The sequence below is a fragment of the Nipponia nippon genome, unplaced genomic scaffold (genome assembly GCF_047370975.1).
Source record: "Nipponia nippon isolate SJK-2023a ecotype South Korea unplaced genomic scaffold, ASM4737097v1 scaffold_28, whole genome shotgun sequence".
Classification (NCBI taxonomy): domain Eukaryota; kingdom Metazoa; phylum Chordata; class Aves; order Pelecaniformes; family Threskiornithidae; genus Nipponia; species Nipponia nippon.
In genome coordinates, this window is record NW_028262345.1 from 4,908,355 (window position 1) to 4,930,737 (window position 22,383).

General features: G+C 46.6%; 1 protein-coding gene across 3 annotated transcripts in view; it reads right to left on the reverse strand.

The window, feature by feature from the left end:
* The window catches only part of POU2F3 (POU class 2 homeobox 3), a 40,441-nt gene that overhangs the window by 12,876 nt on the left and 5,182 nt on the right, over window positions 1-22,383 (reverse strand). For 2 of the 3 annotated variants that reach the window (XM_087763381.1, XM_087763382.1), the window contains 2 exons: window positions 14,272-14,306; window positions 544-648 (listed from right to left, as the gene is read on the reverse strand). In XM_087763381.1, coding sequence (XP_087619507.1) covers window positions 544-648; window positions 14,272-14,306 — 140 coding nt within the window. Of the gene's footprint in view, window positions 1-543; window positions 649-14,271; window positions 14,307-18,852; window positions 18,984-22,383 lie in introns of those variants that run through there. The other variant, XM_087763384.1, reaches the window with a different exon arrangement.

Genomic DNA, 22,383 nt, shown 5'->3' on the forward strand with positions numbered 1-22,383 from the left:
AAATTCCCTCAAGGAATTAATTTCTTCTCTGGTGTAAATCAGTTTGAGGCAACATATTCAAGGATGGCTATACTGGTTAAGATCAAGAGTTAATGTAGCCTAAAATACTGTCTCCAACAATGGCATTAACTAGACGTTCAAGAAAGAGGAAGACCAGGGCAAGCATATCTAACACCTCCCCTTGGTGCTGTCTCAGCCCCCAATTATTTTCAGTTCAAGGGATTTCCTGAGCATGGTGTGGTTTGCCTACATAGTAAACCCTCAAAGGAAATCTCATCCAAGTACATGTCCAGTACTTACTTACATGTTTGAACCCATGTAAAACATTCTGCAGAAAAGAAAGAGGCTGAGGAGGAAGCTGACTTTTGTCAACACAGATTCACTTTTCCAATTTAGTGTCCGTCATACCCTCAAGTCTCCTTTTGCCCCTGTCAAAAGGCATACATAATTTGGCAAGTGTCTCAAAACCAGCCTTTCCTCTGGAGGTTCACTAACCAGTGCCATTTCAGACTTCTGGATCCCTGAAGCAGCAAAGTCACTTACCCCTGCGATTTGGCTTCCGGGCATCATTGATGATCCCTGCACAAGGTGACCTGACCTAGGGGGGATTGTAGATTGCAAGGAGTCGCTGAGGTCTTCAGTTTTAATCTGAAAAGGAGCAAAGTAATTGTAGCATTAGGGAGCAGAGACAAGGGGATGCAGGAGGTGTGGGGCAGCTAGGAGTCTGAGAGGCTGGAAGGGATCGGGAAGGGGATCCTCTCGGAGAAAAGTTAGAGGTCAGGACTCACTGCTTCCATCCCTGGCTTTGCACAAAGGCCTGGTCATTCCCCACGTCTGCTCTCCAGTTTATAAACACAGACATAGTTTTCCTGCTCTGCCAAGCCAAGGGGAGGCTTGCAGTTTGCTCAATTAAAATACATTAACTAAAACACTTTAGGAAGTAACAAAGTTCCAGTGACTTAGCAAAGTTGAAAGCATGCGAGTGCTTTCCTTGGACAAAACACTGAGGCATTTTGTGGAGTTATAAGGAAGACATGAAGCAATTCTCCTTTATAGATCACGACTCACAACCCGATGGCAGGGTTGGCTATAGATGGCCTCTCATTTTGTTCTGCAGCTAGCAGAGAATGGTACAAGGGGATGGGAAAGGAAAGGTCATGAAGTAAAAGACCTCAAAAAGCAGTGTAATCTTCCAGACTTTAAAATGCAGCACCCCAGGCACCAAATGTATTTGCTCAGCTTCTATGAGAAAACAACAAGAAATGTACTGGTCTGGCAAGGGAAAATCTGCGTCCCTAGCTAGAACAAACCGTGGGAAAAAAAATGGAAAACTTCACAGATGTCATCCCTTTGTCCAGTGGTCATTTTGACCTACTTTAATGTTCAAGAAAGATTCCTGTCTACAAAAAAATCATGACTTCCGAGTCCACATTCTTAAGAGAAGAATTTACCCAGGGACCAGAACTGAATCCTTGCATCTGGTTTATTCCAGAGTCTCCATGTTAATTTCTAACATTGCTACTACATTAAAAAAAGCAAAAACTGTTACATCACTTTGTACGAGCTGAAATCCTTTGGTAAGGCTGACTGGGACAGGAGAGAGGGGAACCTGGTTGGGGAGATTTGGGAAGTTTTTAGGTTAATTCCTGAAAGCCGTCTGAGGAGTGTCTATGCGCAGATACCATGCACAGAGAAGTCATACAGAGCTCTTATAATATGTTTTCTCTAAGAAAAGATCCAAGGAAACTATTTCTAAACTTAGGCTCAGGTTTTTCCTAAGCGTGAGAATGCCTGGAAGAAGGCTCACATCATCAGTCCCATTCCTCATCTGAGCCTTCCTAGTGCAAGAAGCGGCTCCAGTTTCCACAAACTGGAAAAACCAGGAGGACACCAGAAAGGACAGGTCTTGAAAACCCTGTCCACGGGCTCAGCATTGCAGATTCACTCTTACTACTAGGGCTGAACCTCACCATCTCCCATGAAATTACAGCTGAGCCGAACATCCCCCAGAAGACAAGCAGGGGTGCGTTTGCCGGGGTTTTTCAGTGCTGATGTGGACTTTAGGTCATACAACCTCCTGCCAGCAGAGGGGGACAAGAAATTCAGCTTTTAAAAACAATGGCCCAAGCGAATATTTTTGGTTGAGGGAGGTTTTGTTTCAATTCGACTAAAGCAAACAAATACACAAATCTCCACAGGAGCAAAGGAGCAAATGTGATCACAAGAGGCTCGCAGCTGCAGTGCAGGGAGCTGGCCCTGTAACCTCTGCATTTTGGAAAGTGCTGTGCAGAGGGAAGAGAATTACAACATCTCCTTTCATTACAACTATAGCTCTGGACACTGCCGAAACTAGTTTTGCAATAGTACTAGCTCCTTGCAACAAGAGTTATACATGCTATGAATTCCAGTTCTTTCCTACCTTTCAGGTTGGCATGATCATCCCTCTTAGCCTGGCGAAAAAAATCAGATGGAAAGATCTTCTTGATCACTATCGATGTGGATAGTGTCTAAGATACTAAATGTTAGACAAAAGGCTCAGGAGAATACACCGTTACCCCTGAGCCATCCAGCCACCGCAAGCAAATGGTTTTACGCACGTGTTTCTTTCTGAGGGTGCATTAAAGAAAAAAGTCATCCAAGCCAAAAAAATAAAAATAAATTAAAAAAATAAATAAATTATCCCTGCTTGCAATTCATGTGTGTCTGCCTCACACAACGCAGTCATTCAAGTCTGAACAGTCCCAAAAAGAAAAGTTATCCGCGTCTTAGAGAACAAGGCACTAGATTCCGCCTAAGTTATGATCCCAATAGGAGTGGAGTGTTGAAGAAGCACAAGCCATTTCCAAACTGAAATCAATTTTTACAGCTGCCAAGCGGAATGATTTGGAAGCATTCCAGGGTGAAAGGGGTGTGTAGCTGCATCCCGGCATCGCACAATATGAGAACGGGAGGTGGGTTTGGCAAAGGACCGGTTCCCGATTTAAAAACAACAACATCTCCCACTGCTCCTTCCCCCGTCCCTGGAATTCTCTGGCTCCCTCCTGCGCAATGGGCGGGAACCTGGGTGTTCTTGACAAATCCTTCTCCCCTGCACCTATTTTCATTGGGTTTAGGCTCAAATTTACCTCTCCCTCCTCTTCCTCTCCCCAACAGGCCTGCAGCTGGCTAATTGTTCATTAGTGAGAGTTCGGGCTATATCCAAAACTTTTGGGATGGTTTATGCAAATCCTGCACTTTCATTTTTTCCCTGGCTAAACCGGCAGTATTACCAACTGTACATTAAAAAAACCAAACTCAAAAACCCCAAAAAACCACACACATTGTGGGCGAGGCCACTCAATATCATGAGACTCTCTTAAAATAATGTAAATTTCAAATTAAGAAAACAAGGGGAGGAGTTGCCTTCTCCTTTCCCAGTGCATCTGACTCGTATTTGCAGGCATTTTGTATGAATATGAGAAAAGTTTTCTTTAAGGAACCAAAAAAGGTTGAAATTATCACAGAATCACCTCATGTAGGTATTTGATGAGAACCCTGCTAAAACATTGCAAGTGAGCAACAGTGATTTAGTTCAAACCAGGACCAGATCCCACTGTGGTTCCTCAGGACCTTGGTTTTACATGACGATCAGGCCAGACGGGGAATGGGGAACCAAAGTTCATTGAGAGCAAACCCAAGTTTCTTCCCTTTGAATTTAATTTGTGGAAATAACACCATCTAAGGAAAAACAAACTTGCAAACCAGCAGGACCAAGTAATGGACTGCAAACACATCCTGCTCACTGACAGCTAGGGAGAGGTGCAGAGCCTGAGCGAACCTACAGGCACCTTCTTCCCCTTGGGCTGGAGGGGAGTCTCCGGGCAGGGCTGGGAGCAGCTTTGAGCTCCTCCCGAGGAGGTAACGGCAGGTGGCGGCACCCGTACGGTACGTAGAGCTACCTAGGGCTTCACCAGGATAGGAAAGGAATCACACTTGCAAATCTCAAGTGGATGTTTTCATGGCCTTAAAATAGGGTCAGCTGCCCCCAAGCAATCAGAGTGAAAAACACAGGAAGAGTGACTGGATGGAAAGAGAGTCCTTTCCTTAGTTGGCTAGCATGTCTGCTGGGCCTGGCCAAGGATGGATTGTTTCTTACCTATCTCTGGCCTACAAACAAAAACAAAAAGCAAAACAAACTAAGAAACATATTGAGGGCGATGGAATATGATCAAAGCTCTTCAGCTTGCTTGCGTAACCAATTTGTGGAAGGTGTTTCATAAACATTTCATAAGAAGGAGAATTATGAAGAAAACATCTCCCAACCTGCCTGCAATTACTGCACAAACTCTTCCTTACCAGTAGGAAGAAGGGGAGGAAAAAAAAAAAGTACATCTGTTTTGTAACTGATCTGTGAACTTTTGGCAAACATTCGGCTCATGAAAACATCCTGCAGACATATTGCAAAGCTGTAAAAAGCCAGCCTTACATGAGGAAGTTGGAAAGATTCACCTTAGCAGCTCCGATTTCACTGCGTGGAAGGCCATACCCTTCCGACAGACTGACCGACCGACTCACATTTGATTCAACGGACTGACGGTCAGATCCCCTTGGTTGGGCAGGACTCTGGCTGCAGCCCTCCTCATATAAGCCCAGCTTAGGGTCACTGCTCACTGGTAATCTGAATTGGTCTTCCTCATCTATTAGACACAAAGGCAGGCAGCCTGAATGCAGCCCCAAGCTACCTCCTTTTGATGAGCACTTCTGATGTAGTGCAAGCACCGTTCTGTCATCCTCTTCACAAAGGTGGGACCCACCGACTGATTCAGCACCCGGAGCCTCGGCCCCATATCTAGATAAGAGATCCCCGTACCCTGCGAGAGCGAGGCCGTTAAAGCCGTGTCAACCTTCCCCAGTACCAGTTATTAGGCAGGAACTGCGGTCGTTATTGTAAGATAGAAAACAATCATATTTGTTGCGTAGTTTCTATTTAGACGGTAACCTCTTTGAAACAGATATTTATCTGCCTTCATATCTGGCTTATCTCACAGTCAGCAACTCACAACTGTTTAAGAGTTTGACTTACTCATACCCCTCCCTCCCCCCACTGCAGAGTGGTAAGGCTATTTCACTGGATAGAAGAGGATCAGGTGCACACAGACTTAAGAGGGTCTGAACCAATTGCCCCTCGCTGAAAACAAACAGCACGGTTCTTCCAGGGCTGAATCACTCCCAAAGCACTGTTCCGTACAACAGGGCTGTCCGAAGCTGCCCCAAAGTGATTTGTCTGAAGGGAGGAAGTTTTATGGTAGAAACAGGTATCAAAACTGGGTGCAAATTACTGCAGTTAACTAAGCCTTCCCACCTTCCAATGGTGTAAGTGTACTTCTCTGTGAATTACCTGCACACGTGGGCACCATAAAATAAAAAACACAGTAATAATAAATTATAGCAATAATAATAATGGGCTTGCAATTACTATTTCCACATGTACTATCCTGCACGTACAGCAAGGCTTAACAGACACCCAGGAAGAAAGCAGAAAACCCTTATGTCAATGCAACTATATCCACCCTATAACATTTGATATCCTTTCACACTGAAGGGTGGGATTTTTCAGAAGCTGTCAGCATGACAAAAAGGGAGTTAATCCCACACTGAATGCCTAACAGACTATATCCTAAAACTCAGCAATGACAGCACACTGGAAAATTAAAATGTAATCCCTAACCTCAACACACCTGCATCACAGCTCTATGAGCCTGTTGAGTTTATTAATTGAGGCCTGATCTGATATGCTTTATCCTCTGAGCTTCAGGTCAGGATGTTAATAGTTATGCCTTAGCTGTAGTAAAAGTGGAGGTGGGAAATCAAAACTTAAAGAACGACTGAGCTATATGCTTCACAAAAGAAAACAAACAGAACCACATTCGGCTTTACATTCACAGGCTTTCTGATGCAGCATTTCCCCAGCATTTTTGCTTTTAAACAGAGAACAGGAAAAAGAAAGAAGTCACCCCTCTCCTCTGAACGATAAACCTCAATATGACCACATGCAGCACAGCAGGCTTCAAAAGAAGACGCTGGGCAAGGGAGTGGAGAACCAAAACCAGAGGTGGGAAGAGCACCTGCCCTGAATGGCTATGCTCATATCGGTGCCTGCTCAGGTAGGCACATCGTGACGAAGGGCTGCTCTCTGCATTAGAAACTGCAGCCTCTGCAAGAGCCGCAGGAGCACAGAAGCTAGCTAGGGCTTTCGTATGGTGATCTGCACTCAGGGAGCACAGAACTGGCAAAAAGATACTGAAAAGCAACAATTTACAGCATCTTCGCTCTTACTGTTTGTACTCAGACATCTGGTAGCTTCTCTGCCAAAGCCTGTGGACATGCCAAATTGGAGGTATTTAAAAAAAGGGGAGGGAAAGATGCCATTTTCTTGGTCAGAAGGGTGAGAACCTCCAAACAAAGCATGGAAAACAATTTTACCACCATTAAGGCTGTGATTTCTCTCATGTTTCCATTCCAGGATTCTCCCTGCCCATTCCTCCCTAGCCATCCTCAGCCCAGATGTCCTGCTCTTCTGCCCCAACCTTCTCATACATTGCAGCACTACTCCTTGCATCTCTCAATTTCACTTGCCCAACTTCCAAAGCTCTCCAGAACTCCACCTCTGCCTACACCTTTGTGCTTATCTTCTTTGCTCCCACCCTGGGCTGCATCCCTGCCTCTTTCCTTATCAATCCAATTTCACACACACCAGGCTTCATGGCTTCTCCCATGCCCTCTTGCATGCTCACACAGGTTCCCTGGAGCCTAATCATGTTCCTGTTGAAGTCAGCAGCAAAGTTGCCTTATTGGACTTTTCTGGGGCCAGAACTAGACCCTTAGCTGTTCTCCAAATTCTCTGCATGAAAAATTTCCCCTTTCCATGGATCTTTTGTCTAGGGTGAGCAGACTGTGATTGTTTTGTATTCTCTGTGCACTCTGGCTGCCAACCAGTCACAAACCATCTAAATACCTGGCACTGCCACCCTGCTGTACAGTATTGATGTCCCCGCATCGGTCATCCATGAGGAGGGCAGAGCAGTGTCCACCTAGCAAGTAGTGGCGCAGGTAGCCCTCGATAGCAAAGCATTTTTCACCACATGCCGTGTTTGAAAGGAATTCACTTGGACTCAGACGGCTCCCGTGACTGGGGCTGGCTCCATCCCAGCTCCACAGGTTTCTCTGATTGGTTCACGGTAGTTTTGGCACCAGTTGCCGCACCCCAGGGAACTGGGACACAAGAAGAGCAGCTAGAGGGATTGCATTAAATACACGCAAGTAATATAATTAAAAAAGAAAGGGAGAGTGAGAAAGATCAGCTTCACTGGAGAGTATCAAATAGTTTTTCGTTTTGGTGGAGGGAATGAAGTCTAGTGATTGAGGAGAAGAGGGAGCTCAGAGCCAGTTCTCTGCTCCCAACTCGGTGGCTCTGGGCAACTTCTATGTGTTGGGGAAGCAGAGCAAGAGGGTGTCTTGCTAGCATAAACCCAATGTCTGACTCCTAAGGGGCTGAGCAGCCCTGGTTCAGCCCACTGATTTCACATGGAGTGCTAGCAGATCAGCACCTCCGGGAAGAGAGAAAGTGCACTCTGATGTCAGGCTTCCAAAATTAGAGGCCTTGCTTGAAACCCCATTGCCTTCACCTTTTTATGCTATGACTTGCCCTTCTGCAAAATGGGTGTAGGGCCCCACCCTTGCTGGGTGGTGCAGGCTTTTGATTGAATCCTTGGAGCTCACCAGATGAAAGACCTTCAAGAATTTGGAGTCCTCTCTTTATTACTGATGAGCCATTCTCTAGTAGGCAGAAGAGTCATATCCATGCACAGTAGTTCGTGCAACTCACTGCTTAAAAAGGTGCCAGGCAACCTAAATAGTGGTTTGACAGTGACAACCATGCCTTGAGCTTAGTTTCTATTGTGGAAACAATTGTTATGTCCCTTTAGACAGGTCCATGAAACTAGGGCTTGTCCCCCGCGAGCCTAGAAAATATTTCCAAAAGGATGATAGGAACCCAGTTGCAGCAGTGAATTTGGACAAAGAGAAGACCTGTCTGTCTCTCCCTCATCTCTATGACGGCTTTGAAACAGCTGCACAAGATATATTGCCAGTGGACCAAGGCAACAAGTGTAGGAAATACCTTATAAATATAGGTTGCTCTTTAGAAGCCTGGAGCAGGAAAGCAGGAGTTTGTGAACAGACTGCAGCTGGATCTTAAGGAACAGATACAATCCAGCCAACTCTGAAGTGATGCTGGGTTGTTGTCAACTGTTATTGGCTGACATAAAATTAATTCAGTGGTTTCAGTCCACCACTTGAGAAAAAAATTTAAAAGGCCAAATCTTTCCTCCTACTTCCATCCCCCTTTCCCTCATAATCTTCCCCAGAGACTCACTGGCCTGTTTTGGAGTTCATTCCCAGCAATCTCATCTGAGGGCCTCTGCAAGGTGCCAGAACAAAACTAGCTTGAAGAAGGGGTTCCTCTACATATCTGTCCTAAGCAAAACAGTGCCATATATAGAAACAGAGGACTTTCCCTCAAGCCAGGGCTTTCTCTGATGCTTTCCCAAAGGTCTGCATTTCAATGAAGAAACAGCACACATACAAATTTATGCAATCAGTCTATCCCTAGGACAGAGCAAGTAAACTTCAAAAGGGAAAGGCCAAGGTAGTGTTCAGCTTAGATCCAGTGTCAGTCAAGGTAGATACGGACAGCCGGGCTGATTTCCAGTTAGTGAAGGCTCAAGAGATGAAAAGCAGATGCAAGACTTAGGCTGATACCCTGGGGCAATGCAGAGAAGGAGAGTGAAATCTGAATTGATCCCCAGAGGGGAGAAGGAAGCAGGATGTGAACCTCCCCTTGAGAGGAGGGCAAAACAGGACTGGAATGGAAATCTGGAGGGCAGACTGAAACCTGAACTACCCACAGGGAAAAGCTGAGCAGGAACAGAAATGACATATAGGGAACACATGAGATTAGGGGGAGGTGGGAACACAAAGTGGAATGAAAAACTGTGAGAGAGATCCCTGGGGGGAGGGAAGCCCTGATTGAGCAAAATTAAATCTGCAGGGAGTTTTGCATCCCAGATATTAATAACAAACTACCTAGCAAGTTAAGCCCTTCTTTCCACCTTCAAAAGGATGGAGGGGAGGAAGAACTTGTCTGTGGTTGAGCACAAGACTATGATTCAGAGAACCGGAGTCCATATCCCAGCTCTGCCAGGGAGCAGGTCCCTGGATTACAATACACCTCAATGTCCACAGGCAACTGTCCTATAAAGCATCCACTGATTTCAACTGCAATCACAGTGCTCAGCATCTTTGGGAAAAGCCAGGTAGTCCGTCTGTGTCTGCCTCATCTGTAAGACAGGGTTAAACACCTCCCTACCTTCTGGAGGCACTGGGATGCTATGTTCATTAGCAAAGTACCTTCAGACGTGTGGGTGGAAAGTACCAAACAAGGTCAGTGTGTTATTAATGGCACTGAAAAAGAGGCACCAGTGATTTTAGATCTCAGATGCAGTTTGCCCACTTTAATTTCTCATATCATGTGTCCACAGGACACCAGCTGTGAAGACCTGAGACAACTCACTCTATTACCTCAAAACAACCGTTGACAACCCCACATAAACCTCAAAAATTAAAGTTCCCTTGGACAATGACTCTGTCAGATATGAACAGGGCAGGGAGATGAGTTAGGTAAGGAGGTCCTGAGGGAGCGGAACCCCTTTGGCACTTCTTGCAGAGGCAGGATCATTCATTTGGTTTTGGAAGGGAGGAATTTTTCAACAGACCCAGTCCCTCACCACTCTTTTGTGATATACTAGCAGACACACTCAATTGGCCAAAAAAATTCTACTCAGGTCCTACTGACTGGGAATCTTAAGCAGCTCAAATATTTAATGCTGACTGACCACTGGAAGAGAGAGATTTTGAAATGTGTCGCTTACAGTGGTGTGCAACAGTCAAAATGGCAATGTGTACAACGTGATGTGCAAATGTAACTGTTGAGCTAATGTGCATATGAAGTACAAGGCCATTTCAATTGCATATCTTGTTTCCTTATTTTGTTCTGGATGCTCCCCTTTGAGTTCTGAAGATCTCTCCTGCCCCAGCAATACATCTCCAAGCTACCTCCTTTTCCCAGGTAAATCCATCCCAAGATCCTATTTGTAGGAAGCCAGTTGGAAAGAGATGCATATCTTTATTACAGCCCCTGATTGGTGTAAACCAAAGAAAATGAAGTAATAGGAGTAAAGAACCAACAGGAAAATTCAAGCAGTGCTGAGCCCTGGGCTGCTCAAGCACACTAGTGCCTCCTTGTCTGTCTTAAATATTGTAAGGTCTCACAGCTGGATCACCTCTACATTGATACAAATACCAAACCTGTCATTATCATTAAACAAATAACAGCCTGTTTGCAAGGGTTAGCCTTTTGCTGGAATGAAACTGCATGAATATACTTGGATACAGAGCACATGCAGATCCTGCTAAGCCTTTCCTGCACTGGTAACACATAACCTTTCCACTTTATTTCAAAAGAGATATTTTCTCTCCCAGCACTGGAGTGCAGCTCAGTGCTTGAGAGCGTGAAGGGGCTTGAAGAGGACCTCTCATTCCCTCCTCTGGAAGGAGAGGAGATCTGAGCCTTCGTTCCTCCCTGGCACTCAGAGACTGCACTGCTGCAAGGACCAACAGATGACACGATCCTACACATCACTTTCCTGACGGAAAAGAAATCAGTGATTCAGCATCTGTGTATTTTCCTCCTCCAGCTGCAGATCAATGCACAGCACCATGTGCTGGGCTACAACACTCACACCATGCACACAAGCCCTGTCGTCTCCCAAAACCATAAGCCCTAGCTCCGTGAGTGTATTCCAGAAGGCAATATTATCTCAGGGATTAACTCCAGACGCAGGGTGAATTGCCTGGCTCCCTAGAACGGCTCTCTTCAGAGCCACCTACAAAAACAAACAATGCAGTATTTCCTTAAAGGCTGAATGCTGTGTATACCAATGGGAAAATAAACCAAACAAGACCTGGTAAGACCGCAGCAGCATCACCTGGTGAGGATCACCACATGACAGCGAGGAAAAGTTCCGATTTCAACACTTTCAGTCAGATCTTCTCCTCGTCCCACTCAATGCCCTTTCATGGCAAGACTGTGAAGCCACGTTTGCCGAGTTACTCAGTTCTGTCCCTGACACGCTCTGGACATGATCCCAAACCATCAAGAAGCAGATGTCCCTATCCAGGTTGCCAGCACTGAAGGTGAAAGTTTATTACTGTCTCTTTGCATTTCCCTTGATATAAACAGGAAACAACCAGCATTAGACTCACTAAATAAAAAGCCAAACCAGATAGGCAAGGCAGAAGGTGCTTCTTTTTCCATACACACCCTTTCCCCTCTCATTCACATACAAATTACTGTTGCATCCAGGTGGGAGGAGAGTTTGAAGAGGGGAGGGGGGAAGAAATGTTTGCCAAATACGTTGAGGGATCAGAAGGCAGCTTTCTCATAAAGCGCAGGGCTGACCCACAAACTGCAAGAAAACCTCAAACTCCGCAAGAGTTTCCCTCCTCCCCGTTTTCAGGGTGAGAGCAGCCACAGCAGGGAATTGGTAGGCAAGCAAGGGGTCTAACCAGGTCACTCCACCCTTCTCTTCCTGCCTGGAGCATAACATGGGAGGGAAACAGATCTGAAATGTAGGCCATCTACAAAGACTGGGGGAGAGGCTTAAATGATGTGAGATTTATGATCTTCAAAGTGATTAGCGCCCAGCACTCCAAATAAAGTCAAAGAGAGCTCAGCAGCTCTTGCATTCAGTTTGGAGTTGGGTTTCAAACCATACTTCTCTGGCTTCAGTTTGAAAACTTGAATTGCAAGGTAACAAAAAAAAAAAAAAAAAAAAAAAAGCCACCCAAAACCAACCTCAAACCCCAAACCAAAATTAAAAAACCCACCAACCTCCACCCCTAATGAAAGAGCTCAGCACCTGATTTTACATGAAAACACTTTGATATTTCCATATCTCCCTTCTTCCTTTTTCTTGTCATTTGAAATCTATTTGCTGAACTGAAGATGAATTCACCAATAGCCAAGGTCAGCCTGAAACATGAGTGTATAACCCGTGTGCATTGGGCTCATGCTCATTTAAAATAACAACAATAACAATAATGGCTCAAGTCTATGCATGGCCTTGAGAGAGCCAAGAGAGGGAGACAAAGAGCCATTTGCACACCCCTATGTCCACTCGCATGGACTCTTAGAACCCCATCCCTGACATCACTGCAAAGCCCTTTCTGCAGACACCACCTATGTTCTGGGGAATTGCACAAGATTAAAAAAGAAACATTAAAATGAGCTTGTTCACAGGCGTTTGCATTTTAAACCTTGGTAAGTCCTGCTCAGTTACACAAACATATGTGCTGGCACAAACGAAAGGGATTTTGTGGTACCCCTTTGGTGGAAGGAGAGAAACAAAAGTGGAAAGTGAACGCTACAAAAGACTGTCATAAAACTACAATCTCTTTTTGGGAGGGCAGTGTTTCTATCAAGAAGACTCTGGCCCAAATCCTACTGACTGCAAGGCTGTCTGCCCCTACAACTTTACCAGCATCCGCTCATTCAGCAGCATGCAGAGGATTAGGACCTTAAAGATAATGGGTCAAATCATCAGTGGGTGTAAATCAGCACTGCTTCACCACTGTCAATAACGTTTCCTTGATTAACCTCAGCCCAGCTTCCAGTTCTAACATCTTTGTGGTGTTGCCATAGGAAAAGTTTGCAACATGTAATGATCTAGTACTTTCATAGCTTATTTCTATCTTGAGGGAATTTTCTTTTATCACTAGTTATAAGCAGATTGGATTCTTCTCTTGGCGTGTAGAAAGCCTGTGCTTTGGGCTCTGCAATCCACAGACCTGGAGACACAAGGCTTTTTGTTTTCAGCTGGGTATTCCAAAAACCTGGAAGATGGCTGAACATGTTAAGACACCTTTGATAGGAAGTTACGACCCACCCTAAACCAGAGCAGCCAAACCAAACAAACAAACAGCAGCTTGCTGGCATCTGTCAGACAAGAGCCACCAAGGCAAGCTTGAAGGACAGAAAAGTCACAGTGAGAAGCTTCAGCTGCCCACCTGCTGCTAGCAGGAAGCCTTTGCAAGGGATCGCAACCCTTGAACTCAGGGAATGCACGGTTGGAAGCAGGTAAGTTGCTGTACTGTTAAGAGCGCCAACACCTGCTTCAAATGCTAGCGACTGCCCATGGAGTTAGAGCCCCTTTTGCTTTCCTCACTCCAGCTCCCCGGTCAGCCCCTGGAGTCCTGCAGCAGATCAGTGGGTTAGCTCTCTAGACCTCCTCTTTTTCTTTACAAGGTCTGAGTCCAGCTCCAGTGATGGCCACAGGACTCCTCAGCTCTGGACTCAGAGAGCATTTTCTCATGTGTTTGCACAGATTCAAGATCTATACTCTCCAGAGGGCTGTAACCTTCCTGCCCTTGCAATTCTGATATGAGATTCAGGGATTTCTTAGAGCCACATATGAAAATCTCCAGACGCTCAGTGAGACAGGGGTTGCTTTTAGCTGCATGAAGCAGGACGATAACAGCAAACACAGCAAAGACAACGGTCCCTTACATGTTCATTTGCAATTAGGGCTTGCTTGCCCTGCAAGAAGCACTTGCTTTTATCTGCTGTCCCTTTCCCCACTGTCTTACAAAGAGGAATCTGCAGTTGTAGGCAGGCCTGGTCTTGACCTACACACTCCGAGACCTCAAACCACCTCATCCACAGTCCTTGCTGATATTTCTGTGAGTCAGCCCTGTGTTCTTAGACTTGCATACCACAGTGCTTTCAGTGCCAGTGTCACAAGCAGTAGAAATGCATGGGGCTTTGGGGCGGGATTTACACATTTGCCAGTGTAAATGAGGTCCCTTTTGTTTCTAAATGACAATGGAAAAAAATTTAAAAGCCAGAAAAAGCCTCAAGCAAATGGTGATTTAAAGAAACTCTATAATTAACTGAACTTCTATGAAATAGGAAGGCCTGGAAACCAGAAGTTTAATCTGCCATTCTATACCACAAGGGGAATTGGGAAGAACTTATGTGGTCTGTTTAATGGTAGCTTCTGACCTAGCAGTTTTTATCTCTTAGCAGTAGCTGCCTGGGACTCAGCAAGATGAGCAATTAAAAAACAGTAATTCAAGAAAGTAGGAGAATACCTGGTAACCCCAGGAGCGTCTTACCTGCCTGTTAAAGTCCAGCCCATTCTGTTCATTTCCTACAATGAAACAAACAGAAAAATATCTCAGTATTAATGACAGTCAGCATTGATGTAAACTTTCCAGGACTTAGAACACACATAACCAAAGACACACTGCTAGCCCAGCTCAGTTTACTGTAAGGGCAAGGAGAGGAGGAGAAATGTGGAGTCAATGCGAATGCAGCAATGGAAGTACGAAGGCAGCTTTTGCAACGTTTGGTGGTATCAGCCTTTGCTGAAGTACAACAGAAGGGCTTCTGCCTGGGAGACACCTGGCCAAGCAGCAGGGGTGGGGGAAAGCTCACTGACTGCAAGGGAGATTCCAGCAGAGGTGAGCTGGAGGACATTACAAATCTCCAGGGAAATCCAGGACCAAGGCACTGCACATAAAGTAAGAACTAACTGTGGAAGAGGTTAGCAAACAGGTGGCCGAGGCTGTTAACCAGGGATCTTCAGGAACCCGTGTGGCACTGAGTAATTACGGGATATCTAAAGGAACAGAGGGTGCCGTGGGGTTGTGCTCAAGAGGCGTCTCCTTGATTCCAAGAGAGATTGGCAGGCACAGGGGGAAAAAATCAGACAGGTTTCAGCCTGAAGGTACCGCACAGGCCCTCACTCATTCCCCTTTGATGATAAACATTCCCCCCCCCTCCATCACACCTGCCAAATTCATCAAGAACATCACAGAGGAAAGGTTGTACACTCCACAGATATGAATGCTTTAAGGGATTCCACGAAGCCTCTTTAGTTGCAAAGGCAACCCCAAGAAACCCCTTCCCTTCGTAATCCATTCCCTAAGTTATTCTCTTCCAGTCCAACTGAGTTTGTGATAAATAGTCTTAAATTGTTCATATCCCACTGGCACAAGCCCCCAGGGCCTCTTCCTCCTCCTGTTTTTTCCAGTATAACATTCCCCATAAAGCATAGCCCGTGCCCTGTGATCTGATCAAGCTTCAACAGATCATGTTTTTCAGCAGTTCATGTCTCTCTTGCAGAAAGTTGGAAAGCGGTTAAGAGAGGCTGTGCAGGCAGGAGTGCAAATTCAACTCTCCTGTTGACTTGCTTTCTTCAACTGAACAAGCCTCTACCCTAACCTAGCACGCAGTTTTTCAGCTTGCACCATACATATGATATTCCCAGGTGAATCAGCATGGTTCTTTGAGATCCTCAGGGGGAGTGTGCTTGGTACAATTATTCATAGATGGCAAAATATTTGAGAGTCAATGATAACAATTTCATGGCACTCTGTTCTCTGCTATCTGGAAACAGCTCTGGAGATTTAATCTGCAACACGTTAACAGCATTGACTGTGGAAACTGAGCTGCAGCGAATTCATAGTCTTCACTGTCAAACAATACCAGAGCACCATTTCACAGCAGAACAAGCTGTTGCCCTCCCCCACCCCGAAATCTCCTCTGCTTCTCACCGTCTGCAACTCAACCTAGATCCAGCTCTGCACCTTCTCCCCCAGCTTGTCGGCATTTCTGCTGTGCTAGAGCCTGCTCTCGCTTCCCATCTTCCTCCCGACCTGCTTCTCAAAGCTTTTTCTCTTCCCAATCTCAGGTCTTTATCTTCTTCCATGTAATTCCCTACTCTACTACAACCTCCAACTTGCCACGCGCTTCCGTGCTGCCATGCCTCTCGTTATAACCATCTGCTCCCTGACCACCTCTCTCCAGCTGCTCCTGCCTGAGGAATTTGTTCATTCATTGCGTTCCAGCTCTACGCCCCAAGAGGCAACAACTGCACATATAACGATGGGAATGCTGATAGTGTTAATAGATGATCACAATCAGTATCCACACACCTGAGCAGGACTTTGTGAGGATCTTCAAGGCCTGCAGTTTTTGAGTTTGAAACCCACGGGGGGTTGATGCAATCTAAAGGCAGTAGCTAAAGGGAAGAAAGGCAAGGAGGAGAGAAGGAGGAAATAAAGTTCCCAGTTGCTAAAATAGAACAGGAAGGAAAAGGTAATCTTCTGATTTGTCGGATACAAGAGTTTTGCTCACGTTCAAATGCAGCATGAGGCAAGATTCAAAGACCTTGAGGGAAATCCCTAGGTCCCAGTGACGATGGCTCTGAGTCACTATCATACACCCCAAAACCTGGAACTTGAGATGCACAGCTGGAACAGATTTTCACTCCATGTTGCTACCACCAGGCCCAAGTTCTCCAGCACATTCTTTCCTCCTCTTCCAAGCTTCCGATCTCTCACTTTTTCTTCCCTGCACAAGCACGTGCAGCCGACAGACTTCTACCTTTCCTTTTCCCTTCCTCTCCTACAAGGCCAGACGCAGCTTCCTCCAAGTCCTCTGTTATCTTCACGTCCCTCTGCAGATCAACAGGGGTGTTCGGGAGCACCTCAGCCAGGTATTTTGTGACAGCAGAGCATGCTACAAATGTGCATGGAGGTTGACATTAACTCAGTCCTAGCTTGGGCGTCTAAGCCTGAGATAACTGCCCCAGGCTGTCTTGGTAGACAGCGAGGAGAAATAGGCACCTCCAGAGGCCATTCATCTGACCTATCTTAGACGCCTATCTTAAGTTGAGATGAATGGCCCTCTGGAGATGACTATTTCTCTTTATTGACTACAAAGGGACCCAGGGGCAACTAGTTCAGACTTAGATGTCCAATCGTGAGACATTTAAAACTGGGCGAGGTGATTTCTACTCCCAGTGGTTATGTAAATGGGAGCTGGATACACAAATCTCCTCAACTTTTCAGCAGGACCAGTGAGAGTTTGTGCACAGATTTATTTGCAAACAAATCTCATCTTTCTCTATTTCAGTAAAAGCTTGTGTTCCAGTAAAATGAGAACGATTCCAGCTGCAAGCCAAGGTTTGGGTGTGATACAGATAACAACTCTCCTCTTTCAGTTAAATCAGGAACTTTCCTACAAATATTTTAAAAATAGACTCAGTTTCCTCCCAGTTTCTGTCAACATCAGGACTCACACTGAAGTAGTCATTTCTCTCCTTAAAGGAACGGGCTGTTCAAACAACAAGGATCTGCACTTAAGATTTAATCTTTTCTAGCTCCAGGAGATAAAAAGAAAGAAAAGTGTAAGTGGCAGCAGATTCTCGGCTGCTGTAAACTGCCAGAACTCCACTAATTTTAATGGAGCTTCACATCAGCCAACAACTTGCCTCTTGCTACACCAGCCAGATACAATGGGATCCAAAGTCTCCAGCGTCTGCTAGACACAGTCCTCCCCTCCTTAAATTGCATCAAACTGGGGAAGCCCTGGGATTTAAATGGAGAAAGATTGCTTTGAGCCTCTTGCACTACAGTTCCCAGGAGCTTCCCCATCACACAAGCCTTCATTCCCCTCTTTATGGGTGTTCCGGACAGGGGGAAAAAGGCAGCGATAAGCTCAGCTGACTCCCCGCAGCACAGCAGACAAGGACTGTGCTGCTCTCCTTGGTTCACCTGGCAGCTGTTTTGCATAGCACTGGCATCAGATCTGGTGCGAGTTTGCCTGGGGAGGTTTCTCTGGGGATGGGAGCAGCAGAACAGTTCCGGATGCTTCCCCCCACCCGCTGCTGTTCCCCCGGCCTGGAACGCGCCGTTTTCTCTGAAAACCAAAGACAAGGGCTCTATCAGAACCAGCACGATTCCCACTGGAAGCCACCGAGCCAGTCCGGCACTTGAGGATAAAAGCGCAGTAATGGGAGGAAAGTAAAATCAGGACTGCAGTGCACCTTCAACTTTGCAAGGCAAACACATGCAGCAACATGCAGATGTCACCTACGGGGAGTGACAGCCGCCCGTGGCTTTTCGCCGGATGACGAAAACAGGGCTGGTACCAGAAGGCTAACCTTATCCCACTTCCCACCCAACTACACACTTAATTCACCTCACAATTTGATCTCAGCTGCACAGAAGGGACAGGGAATTAGAAGGTGATTTCAATCTTTAACAGGTGTTGGGGAATTCCCACAGGGAATCAGTTTTCTGCTGCATGCATTTGGGAGGGAAATTCAGAACAGCTGAACAGCGATGGAGGAACAGTGCCAGGCAGACACCAGGCAGGGGATTCAGCTGCCTGGGCTTAGATGTCTAACTTTTAGGTGTCTAATTCTGAGCCAATTGCTCTAGGCTCCCTTTACAGCCATGGAGAGGAAGCAGGCGCTTCCAGAGGGCAATTCACCTCACCCCCGAGATAGACGGCAGAGAGATGAATCACCTTCTGGAGATACCTATTTTCATCATTGACTGTACAAGGAGCCTGAGGTGAGTAGGTCAGACTTCAGCCTCAAAGTACTGAATATCTAAAATTAAGATTCATCTCACCTATCCTGAAGTTTTTAGCACTCCAGTTGATAAAGCACAATGCCATTAGAGATTGACAAAGCAGACCAGATGCAGAATGCCTTCTAACGTACATTTTCTAGAAGCTGAGAAATGAACTTGTTCACATTAACTAAGACAAGAATCAAATCTCTCACCTCAAACGACATGTGAAGTTAAAAGATTACCCAAGAGTGGGTAAAGAGTGGCAACAATTATTATAACTATAAACAATACTTGACCCACATGCTGTAAATGAAGCAAAATGCTCACCTGCACTGAGAAGAATGTGGTTCTATTAAGCAAAAAAGATATTCAGCATCAAATACTCTCCTCAGGATTTCAATTCACTTTGGAGACTCAAGCAAATACCGAGCCACAGCCCTCACGCTACTGTTCCCAGCAGTCAGACCAGCAACTTCTCCAGAACTAGCAGGAAAAGCCCTGGGTGGTAGGAGCTCACTTAAATCACCTTCTCTCCATTTTAGTGGCTACCCCTGATTCCCTCCAGCTGTGTCCAGTGGCACTGGGGAGCAGAAACCAGCCAGTTCCCTGGATCCCTTTGTGCCCTGCCAGGATGCTCGCTGTTCCCAAGGCTTGCCTTAAGAAGTGCTTTTTAAAGGGAGCAGGAGAAAATGTGAACAGGATGGGGAGTTTTGGAGGCAGCCAGATAGGGCTGCAGTTTTCATGTTAACTGTTTGCTCTAAAGACATAAACAGACCAAACCGGGGCATCGGAGCACCTTCATGGGAAAGTTCAGGCTGGTTAGCAAGGAAAGTGAATCTGTGCTGACTCAGTCAGACAGCTACAGACTCCAGGGGAAGCTTTCACTGAAGACTCAAGTGTTTCATTTGGTTGGAAACCCCTGGGTTATAAAAACACCTTTTCTTTGTCAGCAATGCCTTAAAGAAATCGCATCTTCTAGTCCCACTGCAGCTCTGAGTGCAATATACCCTTCGTGTGGGGCAGGGAGCGGGGGGAGAAAGCAGGACAGCAAGTGTGGGAGACTGGGGCAGTTTCCAGAAGGAAACCCGAGGGCAGCAGTTGTTCCCACGGAAAACATTTCACCTGCAGGTGCTGGGAGAGGGCAAGTCTCTTCTCTTAGACCAGAGGCAAGAGCCAGATCAGACCAGCTCTTCCTTTGCCCCTCTAATTCAAGTAAAACCAGCCTTTTGTTCCCCTATCCCCTCCCCATCCTTTTTTATCCTCTTCCATAATGGGATGTTTAAGAAAAAAAATAAAATAACCCAACCTCAAACCCTAATCACCTTCATTTGAATTTCAAATAGCCCCCTCCTGGCCTCCCCCACGCCCCAACTGACTTGGAGCTGGGAATATGGAAATTTCTCCTGCTTGCCTTAAATGTGGCTGTGCTATGAAAATCATCAGCCTTATGCAAATCCTGAGCAGGCCCAATTGCCATAGCAACCAGCTGTTTCCAGCCCGGCTGCTGCAGCTTTCATTTATTCAGAACTTGTCCTGGGGCTGTGCATGGCTGCAGGGAGAAAAGACAAGAGAAATCCTGGAGGCTTTGAGGAAAGTTTCACCAGGGAGAGCTAGCCTCGGAGAGCAAAGGCGTAGCCAAAGACTAGGCTCAGCGTGGGGCCAGGGAAGGCCAAGTTTCCTCAAAAGGCTTTGGCCTGGCAATCTGTTTCCAGCCCGATCCGAAGAGGTAAGAACAAAAGGCAAAAGAGAAAAGCTCAGACTGTGCATCCCTCAGCTTGCCTGCTGAGTGCAACAAGGAGTGCCCCTGTGCACCAAGCAGCACAGCCTGAGCACCCACCAGCTCACCTCACACAAGCCATTGCACTGCTCTGACATCCCTCGCTCACGCACATTTCCTTTTGCCCGAGTTAGAAGCTGACGCAGAGGCCAGAGCCTCCATGCCCTATTCCAGCTTGAGCCATCAAGAGACCCTACCCAGACACCTACAGCTGGAATACAACAAACAACAGTGTCTCCAGAGCCCAGCAGAGATCAGGGCTCCATTCTGCTGAGAGCTGTACCCACCCCTGGGGAGAGCAGCACCTGCATCAAAGAGCTTACACCCTGGCAAAAAGGTGGGAGAAAAGATCGGGACCCTCACCTCAGAGCTGAGGAACAGAGATAGGCTTCATTAAGTTTGTAAAGGGAGCGTATGGCACAGAGGCAAACTGAGACAAGGTCTCGTTTTTCCATCCACCCTGATATGGATTTAATGCTAAATGCACTGACATGGAAGCCGGGGTACTGGGAGGATCTTTTGCTTGGGTGGGAAATTCTGGTGTCCAGCTTCAGAGCTGCCCTTGCTTTCTCTCCTCCACTGCCAGGGGACCTTGGGTGTCTTGCAGCAGCAGCGGAGGAAGGTGTCTCATGCTGGCATCCTTCCATGGCACAAGCTGGCTGAAGCTGAGGGTGTAGGGGGAGAAGAATGAAATTCAGAGGAGTGTCCCCTCAAAAGGGACACGTTGCAAGACCATAGGAGCAGATGCGTCATAGCTCCTTATCATTTTCATTTTCTGGGGGTTTAAAGGAAAGGGTCTTTCTTACCCTCAGAGAGAAGAGATCTGCTTTATTGCTTCCTAACACACCCGGATATGTCACCCAAGCTGTGAGGGTTAGATAACCCCACTGCTATTGCCACCAGAGTCAGAAGCAGGCCAGGAGCCCAGCTTTCTGGCTCCACGTGCCCTCCCCATGAAACTGCCCTCCTCTACCTGGCTGCTGCTCTTCCAGATCCCAGACGCGACACAGCTGGGCAAAGCTGCCGGGTCAGCCAACCACCACTGTCCCAGGGAGCGATACCGGCTGCTCCCGAGGCAGCGATAAAGCTGTAGGGCTGTCCTATATTGCACCCACACGTACACACCCCAGCTCCTCTCCCCATGTGCTGGGATGCCCATCGCGCACCCCGCCCTGGGCTCCTGGCAGGCTGGCCAGTTCCCCGTGTTACAGGGTGGGGAGGGAAGATGTTCAGAGCGCCTGCAGCTATTCAGTTACTGATGGTTGTGTTTGAAGAGCTTCCCTATCGCCCTTTTGTTAAAGCTTTGGCTTCCCCCCCATAGCCTCAACAGATGAAATCAAAGGGAAGTAGCTTTGCTTGGTGTAACCTGTTTTGATCAAGCAGATAAACAGGGAACAAGTGTCTGACACAAACAAACAGACAGACAGAGGCAAGTCCCACCTCAGCATTTTGTTGCATCAGATACAGAGGGCTTAGATAAACCACAAGAAGGGGGAGATCTCTGCCTCTCGGCTTGAAGACCAGGGGCGACATTCTGCAGTGCCAAGCCCCCACAGTTCCCATTAAAAAAAAAAAAAAATCAACCCAGAACTTGCTGGCATGGCTTTCATCAGTTTAAAAAGATGAAAAGAGCTTACAGCCAAGCATAAAACTCACGCTTGTCATTACCCCCCATGGAGTCAGCTGGACTGCCTGCAAGCCCAGCCACAGCCGCTCATGCCAAGTGTTAAACCACGCTGGCATCGGCCAGAAAAGGGTAAAGAGGACCCTCAGACTGGAGACATGAGCCGGTGCTCGGACTGGGGCTGACCTACACAGCTCTTGGGCGATGGGGAAGGCAATCCAACCCACGGCCCTCGCGGGAGAAACTCGTGCCTATTCCCCTATTCCCCTCACACGCGTACTGTGATAAAAAAGGCAGACTTACAGTGAAGGAGGGCTTACGATTCACAGGACTGGGTAGGGGAGGTGATATTACTTAGATTTTTTTTTTTTTTAAATCATGGATTTTGTAAAATAGCAAAATTTCACTACAACCGGTAGACATGGGGGGGGGGGGTGTGTGGAATCAGACAGACATT